This window comes from Castanea sativa, chromosome 1 (assembly GCF_040712315.1).
Source record: "Castanea sativa cultivar Marrone di Chiusa Pesio chromosome 1, ASM4071231v1".
In the NCBI taxonomy this organism is placed as follows: domain Eukaryota; kingdom Viridiplantae; phylum Streptophyta; class Magnoliopsida; order Fagales; family Fagaceae; genus Castanea; species Castanea sativa.
The window spans coordinates 59,192,357-59,211,878 of record NC_134013.1 but is presented as its reverse complement, the minus strand read 5'-3'; the positions used below and the strand labels follow the sequence as shown (position 1 = coordinate 59,211,878).

The following is a 19,522-nucleotide window of genomic DNA, read 5'->3' as shown; positions in this document are numbered from 1 at the left end:
TGGACTCAAACTAGAGGCTACATGGTCGATTTTGTTAAAAGGGAACATGGAGAATATTAAGTTCTATTCATAGATCTTGGCGGTTGTAAGATCATCAATTTATTAATTGAAAACATTGGAGTAACTTTTGAAGACTATATATAAGCTAAGCCATTTGAGCAATATTTTCCATACAGTTCGGAGACAACAATACTTATTAGCAAACAAATTTAAAGTGAAATATTAGCTTCAAATATGGGTTGGGGAATTCCAAAACAAGGGTGGACGAAAGGTTCATGGACTCCTGAGGAGGATAGGTTGCTTAGTGAATATGTCAAGTTGCATGGGGAGGGAAGATGGAACTCTGTGTCCAAGAGTACAGGTAAATCAATATTGCTTTTGTCAAGTAAAAGGAGACAAAATCAGAGAGAAGTAGAGGGAAATTTCTATCAAATTTTAAATGATGTGCAACATTATATACTATTTGATCAAATAAATAAGTCTTAACTGTAAAATAAATTCTCTGTATTTTACACTCTATTTCAAGTGAAATTGAGAGAATCTACTCAATAGTACTTACTGTTGCTATTGAATCCAATGAGCTTCTAGTTAATTAAATTTGTGCCTAAATTCTCATTTTTGGCTGTCTCATATTGAGAGAGAGAAACTTAAAAGAGCCGTTTATGTTTTTACAGTATCTTATTTGTGTACCCTTTTGTTTAATTGATTTGTTGTCTTACCAGGTTTGAATAGGAGTGGCAAGAGCTGCAGGCTAAGGTGGGTGAATTATCTTAGGCCTGGGCTCAAGAAAGGCCTATTAACACCTCTTGAGGAAGGCATTGTAGTTGAAATGCATGCTCTCTGGGGTAACAGGTAATGGCTCTCTCTCTCTCTCTCTCTCTCTCTCTCTCAATATATTATACATCACTGTTTATTAATTCTATATATGCAAACATATATAGGTGGTCAACCATTGCTAGATACTTGCCTGGAAGAACAGACAATGAGATCAAAAACTACTGGAGAACCCATTTCAAGAAGAAAGGCAAATCCTCTAAGAAGCAAGATATGGAAAAAGCACAAACTCTAAAACAAAAGCAACCACCAAAGAAACAGGAGCAGGAACCGCATGAAGATAGCATAAAAAGGGAAACAATATCTAATGAAGACACAAGTGGTGATCAGATGAGTAGTGAAGTACGGGAAAAACAGGAGAAGTTTGTCATACAAGAGTACCCCACTTTGGAGGACCAATGCTTTTCCGTGATGTCTCAAGATGTTGCATTATGGTTAGATACAATTAGAGAGGATGACTTCTGTTTTAGCCTGTGGAACTTTGATGATCCAAAGGGCAACATGGGTCATGATCATCAACCTACTGTTTTTTCTTGTGGGGTTGATTCAAATAGCTTCTACAATAATGGAGATTTCATTTTTTAAAAAGGCTAGCTGATGAACCACATGACGATGGTCGTAGGTAGTAAATTATTAGTCGCATTGTTTTTGTGATAAAAAACAGTACTAGTTCTTTTTATTCATCCAAAAACTATATATATAATGATGAGTCTAATCGGTTCTGTGCATGTAACTCTTTTTTGATTGGCAATAATATATAGAATGATTGCGAATTTACAAAAGATCTCTCTTCTTTTGTAACTTTTTGCATTTGCATTAAGTTTGCTTTTTTGTTGAGTGCTCTAGTTTTGGATGTTTGTCTCTCGTAATATAAGATCTCTAATGAGCCTTCATTTCCCATTAACTCATGTCTCTTATTCAATTCAAATTTGGAGGCTAGGAGAAAATGAAGAATGCTGCTTACTTTTCCCACATAAAGAAGTCCCTCATGCGTGTGCAAGTCGCGTGCAAGTCGCGTGCAAGAAGGCGGAGAGATATTCCGCAAGCTGAATGGTGAGAGTAATAAGAAAGAAAAAGAGTAGAAAAATATATACAAAAAGAAAATAATACCATTAAATATTACAAATTTAAAGATATATCTAATGACAAATCATTTAAAATTTTCTGTAATATAATACTTTATATATAGTTAGATCTTACCCCAAAAAAAAAAAAAAATCTTAAATGTAAAATAAATTCTCCTCATTTCTAGTGAAATTAATGGAGAGAATCTTAAGGGAGTCTGTGTTTTATGCAAAACTGCAATAATTTTTTTTTTTAATTGTTAAAATTTTAGATCCCCGTAAAACTAGATTGTTTAACCTAATTAATTAGCCAAGTGATTACTTAGGTAAATTATTCAAATCTAGGTTAAAACAAACCAATCGCAAATATTAAAGCAGCGGAAAATAAAGAACACAACGATATGATAATCCAGGAAAACTAAACCGGTAAAAAACTTGGAGAGGATTTAACCTAATTATTCTCAAGGTAAAACAGATCCACTATAAAAGAATTGAAATTTTACAATAGCAACTTAGACCACTAACATCCTATTACTACCTTGAGTAGAAAACTTTCTGTAGGGACATTGGGCCCAGTAATTTATGAAGGATGACCTAAGAATATCTCTTGGGCTAAAAGCCCAATCCGAGGACATCAAGTGATCTAAGGGTGTGTGAATGTACCTCATAAAGAAAATACTAGGTAAAGATGTGATAACGTATGAATAATTATGTCCGAGGAAGACTTTGTCATCGGATAATAAAGCCGAGGTAATAGAAAGGAAGGTTTAATATCCCTAGGCTATGTTATAGAAATTCCTATGGTTTCGGGAAGACACGGTACACGTGGAGGGTAATAGAAAGGGCGGTGGAATATCTAAGATAAAACTGTTACCACCGCCCCAACATTAAAGACTCTGCAATTGATATACTGGCTGCATTGATGGAGAAATGGGACCTAAGCATGAGGTTTGAAACTTGGCCCCTGACGCCAGAAGACTTCAGGGAAATTTGATGGGATAAGTATCTAAACCAGCGTTATAACCATGAGGTGGAAGATGAGAAGGAGAGGAAGAGGAAGTATAAATAAGAGAAATGACCTTCGAAAGAAGGGCAAGCTTTTTTTGGAAAAAAAAGAAAGAATAGTGTATGATAAATCTGACAATCCACATTTGTAATCTATCTTGAGAAGCAATAGTATAAACTATCCTCGAATTGTGTCCGATGAGGAATTTTCATTCATATTCTTATAGATAACTCCTTATTTGGGCCATTGGGCCCAAAGCCCGTTTTTCTTTGTTGTTTAAACCATCTTTGAAATCTAGATTTCAAGCATACTCTCTACAAATTTATTGTAAAAAGGTTTTTCAAGCCCTTTCCCTATTGATTGTGGGTCGGGAGTTCGAATTGTGTCATTACAATTGGCGCCATATGTGAGAATTTAGTCTTTGAAGAGGTTTAAACGTCATGGTGGGCTCAAGACCACAACACCATACAGAGTCTGTGGGCTCCCAACATGAGAATCACTCCTTGCATTTTGAGCACGAAGAGAACCGGGAAGGTAGTGTGCATACTACGCACACTACCAGAAGTAGGAGTCATTCACAAGGGGGAAGCAGAGTTCCTCACGAGGAAAATACCAAAGCCATGCAGAAAGAAATTGACAGCCTAAAAAGGAAATTGCGTCACGAAAGGCGAAGGCGAACTCCTTCTGTCTCCGATCCCTCTTCGGAGGGTTCCGAGGATGACAATTACAGGCAGAGATCCAGAACTCCCCTAGACGAATCTTTCTCTTACGAGGAAGACAACCTACATGGGCGGTAGGGTAAAAACTATTCCTCTAGGGGCTTGGGAAATGATGCAATGGGTAGGGCGTTGCACCAAATCTCCAAGTCACCCTTCACACGCAAGTTGGAAGAAGGGAGGCTACCTCAGCGCTTCACACAACCGGCCTTCACTATTTACAATGGCCGAACGGATCCTGTGGAGCATGTGAGCCATTTCAGCCAAAGGATGGCAGTACATTCCAAGAATGAGACTTTGATATGCAAGATTTTTCCCTCTAGCTTGGGACCCGTGGCCATGAGATGGTTTGATGGCTTGAGGGCATGCTCTATCAATTCTTTCAAGGAACTTACTAGGGCATTTGGCTCTCGTTTCATCACATGTAGTAGAGTTCCTTAGCCTTTAGATTCATTATTATTCATGGCCATGAGGGAAGGAGAAACCCTGAGAACGTATTCAGACAGGTATTGGGAGATGTTCAATGAAATTGACGTGGACTTTGATGATGTGGCGATAAGGACCTTCAAGGTCGGCCTACCTACGGAGCATGACTTGAGGAAATCTTTGATGAAAAAGCCTGTCAGGAGCGTGCGTCAGCTTATGGATCGCATCGATGAGTACAAAATGGTTGAGAAAGATCAGCAGCAAGGAAAGAGTAAGGCGAAAGTTATCCCTCAGGAGAGGAGGGATTTCAGGTCGGACAGATACAACAACAACATGCCTGCAAGAGATTTTTCCAAACAAGCTGGTCCTACCGCCCCACAAGTGGTCAACACCGTTTTCAAGGAACTAGTGCAACGGCTGTTGGAGAAAATCAGGCATGAGTCATACTTCAAGTGGCCCAATAAGATGGCGGGGGACCCTTTGAGACGCAACCAAAATCTCCATTGCCATTATCACCAGGAGAGGGGTCATACCACTGAGGATTGTCGGACTCTGTGGAATCATTTGGAGCAATTGGTTAAAGAGGGAAAGTTAAAGCAATTCCTGTATCAGCTTAATAGGCAAGGAAACCACTCAGGGGCGGCAAACCACAATGGCCCTTCATCAAGGCCTCCTCTAGGTACAATCAATGTTATTTTCGTGGCACTTGGAAGGACTGGCTCAACTCCTTTTAGGGTGATGTCTGTGGCTCGGACCTTGGCCGAGGAATCAAGGGATCAGCCGAAGAGGATTAAAGCGAATGTCCTACCAGTTTTGGGTTTCTCGGAAGAGGAAAAAATCGGGACTATCCAACCACATGATGATGCCTTAGTTGTTACCCTAAGAATAGGGAATTACGATGTGAAGAGGGTGATGGTCGATCAAGGCAGTGGCGCCTGTTTAAAGGGTTAAATTTAAAGATTGAGGATCTTATGGCTTATGACTCACCTTGATAGGTTTTAAGGGAAAGGCTGTCGTACCAAAGGGGCAAATTAGGATGCCTGTACAATCAGGCCCAGAAGTGGTAAACGTAGATTTCATCGTGGTGAACGCCTATTCTCCCTGTACAGCTATTGTGGCAAGACCTTGGTTGCATGCTTTGGGTGCCGTTTCCTCAACCTTGCATGTCAAGGTTAAATTTCCTTCTGGAGATCAAGTGGTGGAGCTACTTGGGAGTCAGTCTGTGGCTCGATAGTGTGTCATGGCTGCAATTCTGTGTCAACCTAAACCGGAGTCCTCGGCCTCGGCTAACGGAAAGTCGTAGCAATCAAAGTCTCTAGCCACAACCAAGGTAGATGAACCTGCATGTGAAGAATTGGAAAGGGTTCTCATAGACGATGACCTTGAAAAGTTCTTTCAGGTAGGGGTTCAATTGCCACAGGAGGAGAAGACAAAGCTGATTTTGTTTTTAAAGAGAAACATGGATGTATTTGTATGGAATGCTTACGAAGCCCCTGGGGTTGATCCGAGTTTTATTTGTCATCATTTAAATGTCAATCCAGCTGTGGTACCAAGGAGGCAACCACTTCGACGATCCTCCAAAAAGCATTCTGAGGCTGTTAAGGAGGAAGTGCTCAAACTTAAAAAGGCGGGTGCTATCAAAGAAATTTTTTATCCTGAATGGTTAGCTCATACGGTGGTGGTAAAGAAGAAGAATGGGAAGTTGAGAGTTTGTGTGGATTTCACAGATTTAAACAAGGCTTGTCCGAAGGATTCTTTCCCAATGCCTTGGATTGATCAGTTGGTGGATGCTACTGTTGGGCATCCTCGGATGAGTTTTCTTGATGTTTTTCAAGGTTATCACCAAATACCTTTAGCTGTGGAGAACCAGGAAAAGACTGCATTTGTCACTCCTAAAGGAAATTATCATTATAAGGTGATGCCCTTTGGTTTGAAGAATGCGAGAGCTACCTATCAAAGGATGATGACTAGGATGTTTAAGCCACAGTTGGGAAAAACTATCGAGGTATATGTGGATGACATGGTGGTAAAGAGTAAAGCGGTTTCTACGCATTTGGAAGATCTGAGCAACACTTTTCAAACGCTGAGAAAGTATAAATTGCGACTCAATGCCTCTAAATGTTCTTTTGGTGTGGGGTCGGGCAAGTTTCTAGGCTATATGGTAACTCACTGGGGAATTAAGGTCAATCCTGCTCAGGTCAAGGCCATTAGCAACTTACACCCACCTCGGAATCCTAAAGAGGTTCAGAGACTAACAGGAATTACTGCTGCCCTCAACCAATTTATTTCTCGGTCCGCGGACAGATGCAGGCCTTTCTTTCAATTGTTAAATAAATGGAAGGGTTTTGAATGGACCAAGGAGTGTGCGGTGGCTTTTCAACAGCTTAAAGAATATCTCTCACAATCACCCGTTATGTCTCGACCAGAAATTGATGAAGTTCTGTTCGCATATCTTGCAGTAGCTAATCATGCAGTTAGTTTGGTTCTTATACGAGATGGTGATAATGTACAGAGGCCAGTTTATTACGTAAGAAAGTCTCTGCATGAAGCCGAGGTGAATTATTTACCACTGGAGAAAGCAATCTTGGCGGTGGTGCATGCTACACGAAGACTTCCCTATTACTTCCAGTCTCATACAGTTGTTGTCCTAACACAACTCCCTCTTAAGTCTATACTTCGGAGTGCGGATTATACGGAAAGAATTTCCAAATGGGGAACTGTCCTAGGGGCTTTCGATATCAAGTATATGCCTTGCACCTCTATAAAGGGGCAAGTCATTGCGGATCTTGTGGCGGAGTTTGCTGAGCCCTCATTAGAAGAGTATATTAAAGGATCAGGCATGGATAAAAAATCAGTAGGCATGATTTCGTACAAAGAGCCTCCGTTGTGGAAAGTATATGTTGATGGAGCGCAAATCAAAAAGGATCTAGTGTGAGGCTAGTTTTGGTATCCCCTGAGGGAATTACTTTTGAGAAATCTTTGAGATTGGGGTTCTCGGTCACTAACAATGAAGCAGAATATGAAGCCGTCCTCGCTAGAATGAACATGGTTTATAAGATGGGAGGGAAGATAGTACAAATGTTCTCGGATTCACTATTGGTGGTAGGCCAAGTCGAAGGGAAGCTAGAGGCAAGAGATTCAAGAATGCAAGGATACCTAACCCAGGTTAGGTATATGCAATCCAAATTTGAGTCCTTTTCTTTATTACATGTGTCTAGGTGTGGGAATACTCATGCTGACTCCTTGGCCACACTCGCAACATCCTCGGCGCAAAGCCTACCTCGGGTCATCATTGTTGAAGATCTGTGGAAACCCACTGGGACGAGTAATAACGCCACTCGAATTCTTCAAAATAGGACAGGGCCTAGTTGGATGGATCCAATTGTGACATTTCTCAAAGATGATATTTTGCCTAAAGAAAAGTCCGAAGCAGATAAGATTCGTAGGAAAGCACCTCGGTTCTAGCTGTCCGAGGATCAGAAATTATACAAGCGCTCTTTTTTGGGACCATATTTGTTATGTATGCACCCAGAAGCAACAGAGTTACTTTTGGAAGAGTTGCATGAAGGGATTTGCGGAAGCCACACTGGAGGGAGGTCTTTAGCTCATAGAGCCCTTACTCAAAGCTATTGATGACCCAATATGCAGAGAGAAGCACATGATTATGCGAAGAAGTGTGACCAATTTCAAAGATTCGCTCCTAACATACATCAACCAGGAGGTGTTCTTAATCCTCTGTCTAGCCCTTGGCCTTTTGCTCAATGGGGCTTGGACATTGTTGGACCTTTCCCAAAAGCAGCAGGGAATAGGCGGTGGCTCCTTATCGGAACGGATTATTTCACCAAATGGGTTGAAACTGAGCCATTATCAAATATCAAAGACATGGAAGCAAAAAATTTTGTATGGAAGAACATTGTCACCAGGTTTGGAATCCCTCATACTCTCATTTCAGATAATGGTCTACAATTTGATAGTAAGGCCTTTAGAAAATACTATTATGATCTAGGTATCACGAATAGATATTCCACTCCAGTTTACCCTCAAGGGAATGGGCAAGCCGAGGCCGTCAATAAAGTGATAGTTAATGGGCTCAAGAAAAGGTTGGGTGATGTTAAGGGAAGATGGGTGGAAGAACTGCCACATGTCTTGTGGACATATCGAACTACACCACGAAGGTCCACAGGAGAAACACCATTCTCCATGACTTATGGAGCTGATGCAGTAATACCTCTAGAAACTGGGTTCCCAACACTAAGGAAGAACTCCTTCACTCCAGGCAGCAACAATAATCTATTGGAGAGAAGTCTAGACTAGTTGAAGAATGACGAGAGAACGCCATGGTTCAACTAGCTTATTATCAACACAAACTCAAGCAGATGTATGATTCTCATGTAAAATTACGGCCTCTTGCACCTGGGGACTTGGTACTGAGGAAAATTTTGGGTACAACAAAGAACCCAGCATGGGGAAAACTGGGGCCCAACTGGGAAGGACCTTATCGTATTACCTCGGTCGCAGGCATAGGGACTTATAATCTTGATAATCTAGATGAATATGTTGTACAACGTCCTTGGAATGTAAATAACCTACGAAAGTACTATTATTAAATGTAAGACACTTCGGTCATTTTTATTGACACTATATTGCATTCATTATCTTCGTTTGTCTAAGTATCAAACTGAAGCTTGGTATGCCTGGATCCTCGGATCACATACCTTGTCCAAATTGATATTTTTTTATTAAGTGTTAAACAGAACCTTAATTATGTCTGGCCCTCGGATCATCTACTTTGGGGAAATTAACATTTCAATTCTTTTCACTAAGCATCAAACTGAAGCTTGGTATGCCTGGATCCTCGGACCACATACCTCGTCTAAATTGATATTTTTTATCAAGTGTTAAACAGATCCTTAGTTATGTCTGGTCATCGGATCATCTACTTTGGAGAAATTAACATTTCAATTATTTTCACTAAGTATCAAATTGAAGCTTGGTATGCCTGGATCCTCAGACCACATACCTCGTCCAAATTGATATTTTTTATCAAGTGTTAAACAGAACCTTAGTTATGTCTGATACTCGGATTATCTACTTTGGAGAAATTAACATTTCAATTCTTTTCACTAAGTATCAAACTGAAGCTTGGTATGCCTGGATCCTCGGACCACGTACCTCGTCTAAATTGATATTTTTTATCAAGTGTTAGACAGAACCTTAGTTATGTCTGATCCTCGGATCATCTACTTTGGGAAAATTAACATTCCAATTCTTTTCACTAAGTATCAAACTGAAGCTTGGTATGCCTGGATCCTCGGACCACGTACCTCATCTAAATTGATATTTTTTATCAAGTGTTAGACGGAACCTTAGTTATGTCTAGTCCTCGGATCATCTACTTTGGGAAAATTAACATTTCAATTCTTTTCACCATCTAGATCATTGGACCATATGCCTTATCTAAATGGATATCTCACTAAGTGTTGAACAGAGCCTAATAAACGTTTTGGTCCTTAGACGTGCCCCATCTAAATGAAATTCAACTACGTATATCTTAAAGTCTCCCTGAGATAGTGATAAATAGATAGAAATCCATGAGCATCACTTAATGCATTTACAGACATGTTGAACATGTTTATTGCCTAAATTCAGTCCAGGTTACTGCTTTGGCTTTAGTAAACTAATAAGGGTAAAAAGGATTACTGTTCTAAATATAGCAAAACAAGTATGAAGTAGTATGATCAAGGCAAAACAAAAGCAAAAACACCAAACAAAGGAGGTAGAACTTATGTTTTCATTAAATTCAAAATTCTTTGGAATTACAAAAGTACTTGCGAATTATCAGAATTACACTAGGTAGAAATAAAGGAAAGGCTAAAGACGAGAGGAGAACAATCACTGCTTCAACTTTATCTTCAAAGGGCCTTTAGGGTCTTGAGGAAGTTGAGGCTGCACCGAAGACTCAACAGCTATTTCCTTGCCTTTTGGATCATCCTTCAAGGTTGTTGGATTTGCTTGATCACCCTGCTTGTCCTTGGAAGAGTCTTTGGGGTCACTTGAGGGCTGTGTGTCCTCTAGTGCCTTTCCTTCTATTGGATCAGCTTGCTTTGGGAGTTGACCTTCAACAAAGGTAGAGTCTTCAGCCAGCTCACCTTCCTTATCCTCAGATAGTGGTAGGTCAGCATCATCATCGACTTGAGGAAGGTCAGAGGCTCGAATGGCTGGAGGGTAGTAGACACTCTCTGCTTTCCAAAGAGTAGAAGAAGCCTTAACCCCAGCTCGGGGAAGTGCCTCGTTCCACACTTGGAGGCAGTAATGCCTGCATACCTCAGGGACCTGAGCCTTGAAGGTTTCTATGATCTCCTTCACGCCGACCTCATAACATTCTTGTTCAGCTTGGTCTTTTGCATTCTCAGTCTCTTCTCTTGCCTTCTCAGCCTCTTCTTTTTCTTGAAGGGTCTTCTCTTTGCTCTTGATGGCCTTCTCTTTTACCCTCTCAGACTCCTTCAAATCTTTTTTAAGGTCCTCAACTAGCTTTCTCGTTGCAGCGAGGTTCTCATCAGTTTGCCTAAGCAGTAGTCGTTGGTCCTCGGTTTGTTTCGCAGTTGTTTTAAGAGCAGCATCCAAGCTGGACTTCTCACTCTCTGCCTTAACCAGTTTATCTAAGACTTCTTGTAGTTTTTTCTTTTGTAGGTCCGAGATCCTTTAGGCGTTTTCGCGTCTTGATTCTTCGGCCTTCAAAGATTTATACGAGCTAATGGCGATCTCTTCTGCCCTATGAGCAGACTGAACAGCCTATGAATGAAAGACAACAATACAAAAAAGACAAAGTTATAAGTTTTATAAGAATAACAGGAATAGAAATGGACAAGGTTTAGAAGAGATGCTTACCATGGCAAGTTCCTTCTTCAGAATCATAAAGACATTTTGGTCTCTCTTTTTTCTGAGCTCACCTATATCCTCGGGTAACAGCAAAACTTGCTCCAATGCGTTTGCTACGCAAGCAACTGTTCCCTCATTGGAGTTCCTAATGGATGTGTCAACAGTGACTGCGTGGTCATCCATAGTCATATCAGGGAGCCAGAGTGGAGCGTGTACGGCCACGTGAGATTCGGTCCGTCTATTTGACCTCGTCTGCACAGTGCAGGCCTGTTTTCCTCCTTTTTCGATCTCAGGCTCCTTAGGAAGAGAGCCCTTTCCTACCTCCATCACTTCTTTCCCTTTTTGCTGGTCCCGTTTTCTTTTGTGGTTAGCCGGGTTGATATGCTGAGATTGGGAAGAAGGGGGAGGAAGAGGGAGCCTTGATTCAGGGCCTTTTTCAGCACCTTTATCTTGGACCCTATTGCAAGGTTCCTTAGGAAGCTCTTGAGGCCCTGCTTGAGCCTTCAGTACATCTTTTAGACTTGGCTTGGCCTTGCGTTGGATACCCATGGGATCAGACTATTGGATGATGTCTTATGAGACTTGAGAGGATGTGCCGAGGGTAGAAACTTGGTCTTCGGGGGGGTGAGGTTGATTAAAAACATCGAACTCATCCTCGGAATCGGATACTTCAACAATCTCTTCTTCTTCCTTTATGCTGGGTTGGGAAGAGGTTGCTTCACCAAGTATGTGTTGTGTTGAAAGAGGGATTAGGGGAATCCCTATCGAAACGGGTTGTGGGGGTTGTACGGGTTGGGTAACCAGGGTACCCTGAGGAATAGGAGCCCCCTTGGGTAGCAAAAAACCTTCAACGGCAACACTGATCCGGGGAAGATGTGGGTCCTTGGCTTTGATCACACACTTCGGTGCCTGAAAAGCTTTGGAAATGGGATCGTAGCCGAGGATTAAATGAGCCGCTCGGAGTTGGCCGTTTGTATGCACGAAAACTTCGGCTTGTAAAATTCTGTCCAATCTCCCAAAATCGACAAGGAAAGGGTGACGATTCGCTGCGTGTGGATCTGCAGAATTGTCCAAAAGAAAGAAAAACAAGGTAAGAATAGATAAAAAGATAAAAGGAATGGTTTTTAAGGGTTTTAGATAGATCTAAAACTTCACGTGAGGTCCCCTCCCTTGTCGGACAGGGTAAGCTGTCGTGCCAATCTCCTAATATGATCAGGAAGTCATTTTTTAGATCCTTATTGGATTCGGGCAGACGCTGAATTAACCTAACTGATGGATGCCTAGATTTTAAGTAATATTCATCTTTTTTCGTTAGGTAGTGGAGGTTATAAACCCAGTTCACATCGTGATGAGTGAGCCCTAGGTTCATCTTCTCATTTAAGGCATCTATGGAACCTAGGATCCTAAAAAAATTTGGGGCACACTGGGTAGGAGCTAGTCTAAAAGCCCTAAGATAATCCCTAGTTACAATCCCCATGGAGATTCTCATCTCTCCTTCGATGAATGTAATCATCGGGATTACTACCTCTCCCGTTTTTCTTTTTATGAAATACTCATCTTCAGTATAGTACCTAATAGATACCCTTGAGGGAATTTGGTATTTAGCCTTAAATTGCTCTATTTTTTCATTTGAATCCACTAGGGATGTAAATCTACTCATTTTGGAAAAAAAGGGGGTGTAGGTATGTTAGAGAAACTAAGAAAATAGACTAAGCTAAGGATAACGGAGTATAGAGAAAAAGAAAGGGAAAGGAAGAAAAACAAAAAGAAAAAGAGCTGATAAGAAATGGAGAGAGTATGGGAGAACTTACTTTAAAAAAAGAAGGCACGGTCAACTTGGACAGGGTATTTGGTAAAAAGAGAAAGCACGTGTAGATGGCAAATGTGGCAGGTACATTATAGAAGCGTTGTGGTGTGTGAGAGGATTTGAAAGAAATTAGTATTTATATATCATTAGGAATTATGAAGCGGGAGAATTCTCGCCTCTGCCCAAGGGCAAATCTCAACCGTTGGATATGTGTCACATCGTTGAACGTGGGGAACATAAAGACGTCAGAATTTAATTTAGGGATGCTTCGCATGCCGAAGCGTCGGGAACATGCGATGGGCAGTTCAAAAATCATCATCCCTGTCAGCAATATTGCCAAATATCTGCAGGACAAAAGGAGACAGATGTCGAGATCCTCTTTTCATCATGAATTGGAGAAATAAGAATCTCGAGGGGCTATTGTAGGGACATTGGGCCCAGTAATTTATGAAGGACGGCCCAAGAATATCTCTTGGGCTAAAAGCTCAATCCGAGGACATCAAGTGATCTAGGGTTGTGTGAATGTACCTCATAAAGAAAATACTAGGAAAAGATGTGATAGCATATGAATAATTATGTCCAAGGAAGACTTTGTCCTCGGATAATAAAGCCGAGGTAATAGAAAGGAAGGTTTAATATCCCTAGACTATGTTATAGAAATTCCTATGGTTTCGGAAAGACACGGTACACGTGGAGGGTAATAGAAAGGGCGGTGAAATATCTAAGATAAAGCTGCTACCACCGCCCCCGCATTAAAGACTCTGCAATTGATATGCTGGCTGCATTGATGGAGAAATGGGACCTAAGCATGAGGTTTGGAACTTGGCCCTTGACTCCAGAAGACTTCAGGGAAATTTGATAGGACAAATATCTAAACCAGTGTTATAACCATGAGGTGGAAGATGAGAATGAGAGGAAGAAGAAGTATAAATAAGAGAAATGACATTCGGAAGAAGGGCAGGCTTTTCTTTGGAAAAAAAAGAAAGAATAGTGTATGATAAATCTGACTATCCACAATTGTAATCTATCTTGAGAAGCAATATTATAAACTATCCTTGGATTGTGTCCGAGGAGGAATTTTCATTCATATTCTTATAGATAGCTCCTTATTTGTGCCATTGGGCCCAAAGCCCGTTTTTCTTTATTGTTTAAACCACCTTTGAAATCTAGATTTCAAGCCCACTCTCTACAAATTTATTGTAAAAAAGCCTTTCAAACCCTTTCCCTTTTGATTGTGGGTCGGGAGTTCGAATTGTGTCTTTACACTTATTATCACAACCATATGACAGTTCCGAATCTACGAACTACTTCTTTCTCAGATCCACAGCATCTACAAGTATACCACTTGTTTTTCTTTAAGCTCTTTATGCAGCAACTGAAACGATCACCAAGCTCTCGACATCAATCTCGATCTTAATAACCCTAAGTGTGTATGAATGCAAGCACCTCTAGATCTCACAAGAGATTCACACACACAGCATAAACAAAAAGACTCTAGAGAGTTTTTGGGTATAAAACCCTAGATCTACAAAAGAGGCACACTCTTCTCTCTCTAAAAAGTCTTTTAAAAACGTGCTTAGTGTTTTCTTTATATACTAGGAGAAATAGATCTGAAACTCTAATCCTTTATGGGCTTGAACTGTTGTTTGGGCTTAATTAAAATTCTGCAAATACGACTCTTGATTGATCAAGCCTGTCTCTCAATCGGTCGAACCAGACAAATTCTGAAATCTTCTTTTGTGCAACTTACTTGTTCTTGAATCTTGACTTGTATCACCTTGAGTATTGTCTAATAATACCTATAGACTTTAGGATCTATATTTAAACAAGTTTGTGTTCACAATTTGCCAATTGTTCTAAATTTTTAGAACCTAACATTAATGTTGAGATACAAAGATAAATTGGAGATTTCTTTCAGAAGAGATGTTTTGCATGTTATAACCACTATGAGTTGTAGTATTTAAAGAAGAGATGTTGTTGTTTTATTGGTTTCATCAGGTTCTTACTTTTTTTGGGATGATTGGATGTACTCCTAGAGTTATTATTGTATTTTTTTTAATTTTTTTTAAACTCAATTTTTTGGCATTATTTTAAGCATTGTAGTCTCTATTTATTATAATGGCTTGATCAAAGGGATGAATATGTGTACACAAGTTAGCCAAGATCACGCACTAACTCTGATCTATGAGGTATCATAGGTGAGAGTTGGCATGGGGCAAAACTGTGGGGACCATAATTCATGTATGTTGACTAGAGCTAGCACCATTAGTTACGGTGTGATCAAGTGGTTGATGTTAGTATACAATTGTAATGGGTGATCACAACATAACATGGAGTCTGAAAGGGAGGTGGGTTTTCTTTTGGGCTCGATAGATGGAATAGATATGGCCCCACAAGTTTTTAATTCATTGTTAAAGAATTCACACAAAAAGGAGTGAGGATTTCTCAACAAAAAAAGTGTTGCACCATACGCATGCAACAACCTTCACTTGGTAGATAATTTTGCTTCACTTTTGCTAGATATAATTATTATTTTGTAGAGAATTATTAATTAAATGCTATTTGGGTAAATGTATGGCTCTTGAAATTGATACATATATTCATAACAAATATGTCTCTTCCCAAGGGGCATGTGCTTACCTATAAATATCCTTGGGCATTCATTTGAACATCTACACAATTTTTCTTTCTCTGTAGGTTCAAGTCTCTATGTTTGTAAATCCCACCCTAATGGGACTGCCTCTAAGTCAAGTACCATCTCAAACCGATTTTTTTCCTACATTTTTTCTATGTAAAAAATACCCTTAAATAAATTCTCTCTCTAGGAGCATTTCTCTCTTTTATTTTTATTAGAAGTTTGATGTTAGTAACCCCACATTTGGGTATAGGAATATAATTTTTTTTCTTGTTTTTTTGCCTCTTGCATTTTGCACTATATATCCAAATGTGGGGTCCCTAACATTGAAATTGCGTCAAGAACCATGTAACTCAACTAGCATTTCTTTGTGTTTACATTGAAGACATTTAGGATTTAAATCCCCTTTTATTATTATAATCTTCGAATTATATAAGAAAGAAAAAAAAATTGGAACTGCAAATTGATAAAAAATTAAGCAATATTCCTCGTAACCTTAAGCATTTCCATATATAACACAACTTCCAAAGTATCAATGTGACTCAAAACGTGCAAATAAAAAGAAAGATAAATTATAATTTGTATTTTCAGTGTTTAATTCAATTTTTAATTGTCTTTTGAGTTGAACAAATGCCAAACTTATAATTTCATACTAGATTGTAACTCGTACTTACACATGAAAGCATTCAATTGTAATGATGATAAGATGGTCTCTCTTTTTTTGGTGCTTTAGACATTGGCTTTATTTGTGTTTTGATTTTTATTTAATTATTGGTGGGGATATTTAGGGTTTTGAGGATAATTTTGAAGCTTGATTAGTGAAAATGGTACAACATGATAAAATTAGACTACAATTGAAAGTTAATTTAATTTGAATTCTAAATTGTGCTTTCAATTTGATGTTGTACTAGTATACAATGCTAAGCGCTCTTCGTGTCCCTATTGTTAAGCTCCATCTTTCTTTATAGCACCATTAAATCAAGTATTTCTTTTATCTTGGAACTGTGTAAGATTTGAACTCTCTTATAGTATCATTTGCCAACTTTATTGATATTAATGGAAAGTTCCAGTTACCATCGGTACCTAGAAATAGAAATAATCATGCACACATAGAATTGTTTTATCCAGTTAAAGAATGCCCTAACCATCTAAATCTATGTGCTGCAGTGGAAAGATGACCACACCTAAACTAGGTGACTCGTCGTCACCTTCTTGAATATAAAGACCCACATTACCATTATAGGGATACTAGAACCTTCACTATGATAATAGATTAAACAATTAAGAATATCTGACCCACACAATTGAGAATTATTTTATATTTATATTACCAGCAGATGTTACACTCTTATTGGAGCAAAAGCCTTTCCGAGGAAAACTGTTTTTTTTTGGGTGAATCAAGATTATACTTCTCTAGTCGATCCTATGATTGACGATGTTGCTTCAGCTGTGTTACATACTTAACGGTCTGTTTGCTTATTTTACTCAAGTTGAAATTTTTTTTATTAAAAGTGTTATAGATAAAAATAAAAGTTAACTGAAATATTACAGTAAAACTCATGAATAGTAATAAAAAGTGCAATGAGACTCATAAATAATATTAAAAATAAGTTGAATAATAAAATAAGTTTGCTTCTTAAATTTTGACAAACATATGCTCAGTGAATCACGCTTATTTGCACTGAGGAAATACAGTAGACTAGAAGACCCACTACTTGTTTCAATCTAATTGGCCACAAAGATATGAGACAACGAGCACCGTGTATATTTGTAACACTTGGACTCAAACTCGAGGATACATGGTCGATTTTGTTAAAAAGGAACATGGACAAAATTAAAGTCTATTCTAAGATCGTGGCAGTAGTAAGATCATCAGTTTCGTGGCAGTAGTAAGATCATCAGTTTATTAAATGAAAGCATATATTGAAGTAACTTTTTAACTATGAAGCACGGGTGCGTTTTGAGACTCGGGTATAGGTGCGGGACTCGACAATTTTTGAAAAAAGTGGGTGCGGGTGCGGCGGGACTTGGCAATTAAAAAATTATTAAAAATATTTTTATTTATATTTTCTATATATTTTTACAATTAAAATATTCTTAAAAAACATATTACTATGCCTTGATTCACAAAACAAAGAAAGAAGAAGGCAAGAAACACAAAACAAAACACAAAACCAAAAAAAAACACAAAAAGAAGCAACAAATATTCAAAATAAATTGAGGAAGGACAGATTTAGGGTGTTTGGGCCTCATTCAAAGCCGATTTCGGCTGTTCCGGCGAGATTCAAGGCCGATTTCGGCCTGTTTCGGTCGCCGGCCGATACGACCCGATACGGCCAATACGGGCCGAGTCTTCCCGGTTCGGCGCGAATCGGCGCAAATCGAAGCCGAATCGGCGCGAATCAAGCCGAGTCTGCACGAATCCGTAAAAAAAAAAAAAAAAAAAAAAAAACTCAGACGCGGCACCGACACGCGGGCAACCGCATCAGACGCTCCGTCCAGCGTCGGGCCACGTCGGACTCGGGTGCGGCACCCTCCCAGCCGCGTCCGTGCTTTCTAACTTTTTAGGAGTATAAATAAGCCAAGCCACTTGAGCAATTTTTGCCAAACAATTTGGAGACATCAATACTTATTTGCATACAAATTGAAAGTGAAATATTAGCTTCAAAGATGGGTTGGGGAATTCCAGAACAAGGGTGGAGGAAAGGTCCATGGACTCCTGAAGAGGATAGGTTGCTTAGTGAATTTGTCAAGTTGCGTGGGGAGGGAAGATGAAGCTCTGTTTCCAGGAGTACAGGTGAATTAATACTGCTTTTGCCATGTAAAAAGAGACAATCAGAAAGAGATAGAAAGGGAAATTTTCATCAAATACTGTTAATTTTGAATAGCGTGCCACATTATATATTGCTTTATCTAAGTAATAAATAAATTTTAACTGTAAAATAAAGTCTCTTTATTTTATGCTCTCTATTTTAAGTGAAATTGATAGAATCTATTCTATAGTGTTTCCTTTGTTAGTTGAATCTATTGAGCTTCCTAGTCAAACAAATTTCTGCCTAAAATTGTCATTTTTGGCAATGTCTCATATTGAGAAGAAGAGAAACTTAAAGAGTCCGTTTATGTTTTTTTTTTTTGGTTGAACAAGGATTCTATTGCAAACTAACCCGCAAGGCAACGGGTATCAAAAGATACAACAGTGTCCGTTTATGTTTTTACAATATCTTATTTGTGTACCCTTTCGTTTAATTGATTTTTTTTTTTTTGTCTTAACTACCAGGTTTGAACAGGAGTGGCAAGAGCTGCAGGCTAAGGTGGGTGAATTATCTTAGGCCTGGGCTCAAGAAAGGCCAATTAACACCTCTTGAGGAAGGCATTGTAGTTGAAATGCATGCTCTCTGGGGTAACAGGTAATGGCTCTCTCTCTCTCTCTCTCTCTCTCTCTCAATCTATCATACATCACTGTTTATTAATTCTATATATGCAAACACAGGTGGTCAACCATTGCTAGATACTTGCCTGGAAGAACAGACACTGAGATCAAAAACTACTGGAGGACCCATTTCAAGAAGAAAGGAAAATCCTCTAAGCAGCAAGATATGAAAAAAGCACAAACTCTGAAACAAACACAACCACCAAAGAAACAGGGGCAGGAACCAAAGGAAGATAGCATAAAATTTTATATAGTTAGATCTTACCCAAAAAAAAAAAAAATGTTAAACGTAAAATAAATTCTCCTCATTTCTAGTGAAATTAATGGAGAGAATCTTATTCCAAGGGTAAAATGTTACACTTGAAACCTTAAAGGAGTTGTGTTTTATGCAAAACTGCAATGAGTTTTTTTTATTTTTGATGTTGAGATACAAAGATAAATGGAGATTTCTTTCGGAAGAGATGTTTTGCGTGTTATAACCACCATGAGTTGTAGTATTTAAAGAAGAGATGTTGTTGTTTATTGGTTTCATCAGGTTCTTACTTTTTTTTGGATGATTGGATGTACTCCTAAAGTTATTATTGTATTTTTTTAATTTATTTTAAACTCAATTTTTTGGAATTATTTTAAGCATTGTAGTCTCTATTTATTATAATGGGTTGATCAAAGGGATGAAGATGTGTACTCAAGTTAGCCAAGATCACGCACTAACTTTGATCTATGAG

At 39.0% G+C, this 19,522-nt stretch overlaps 1 protein-coding gene and 1 pseudogene across 1 annotated transcript; both read left to right on the top strand.

Annotated features, from left to right (window-relative positions):
• The first annotated feature begins 210 nt into the window (after nucleotides 1–210).
• LOC142629169 (uncharacterized) lies at nucleotides 211–1,493 on the top strand. Its single transcript, XM_075803170.1, has 3 exons — nucleotides 211–361; nucleotides 723–852; nucleotides 942–1,493. The coding sequence occupies exons 1-3, from the start codon at nucleotides 235–237 to the stop codon at nucleotides 1,417–1,419; spliced, it is 735 nt and encodes a 244-aa protein (XP_075659285.1). The 5' UTR covers nucleotides 211–234; the 3' UTR covers nucleotides 1,420–1,493.
• An 11,307-nt stretch (nucleotides 1,494–12,800) lies between these two features.
• LOC142630902 (transcription factor MYB48-like) lies at nucleotides 12,801–19,292 on the top strand (annotated as a pseudogene).
• The last annotated feature ends 230 nt before the right edge of the window (nucleotides 19,293–19,522 follow it).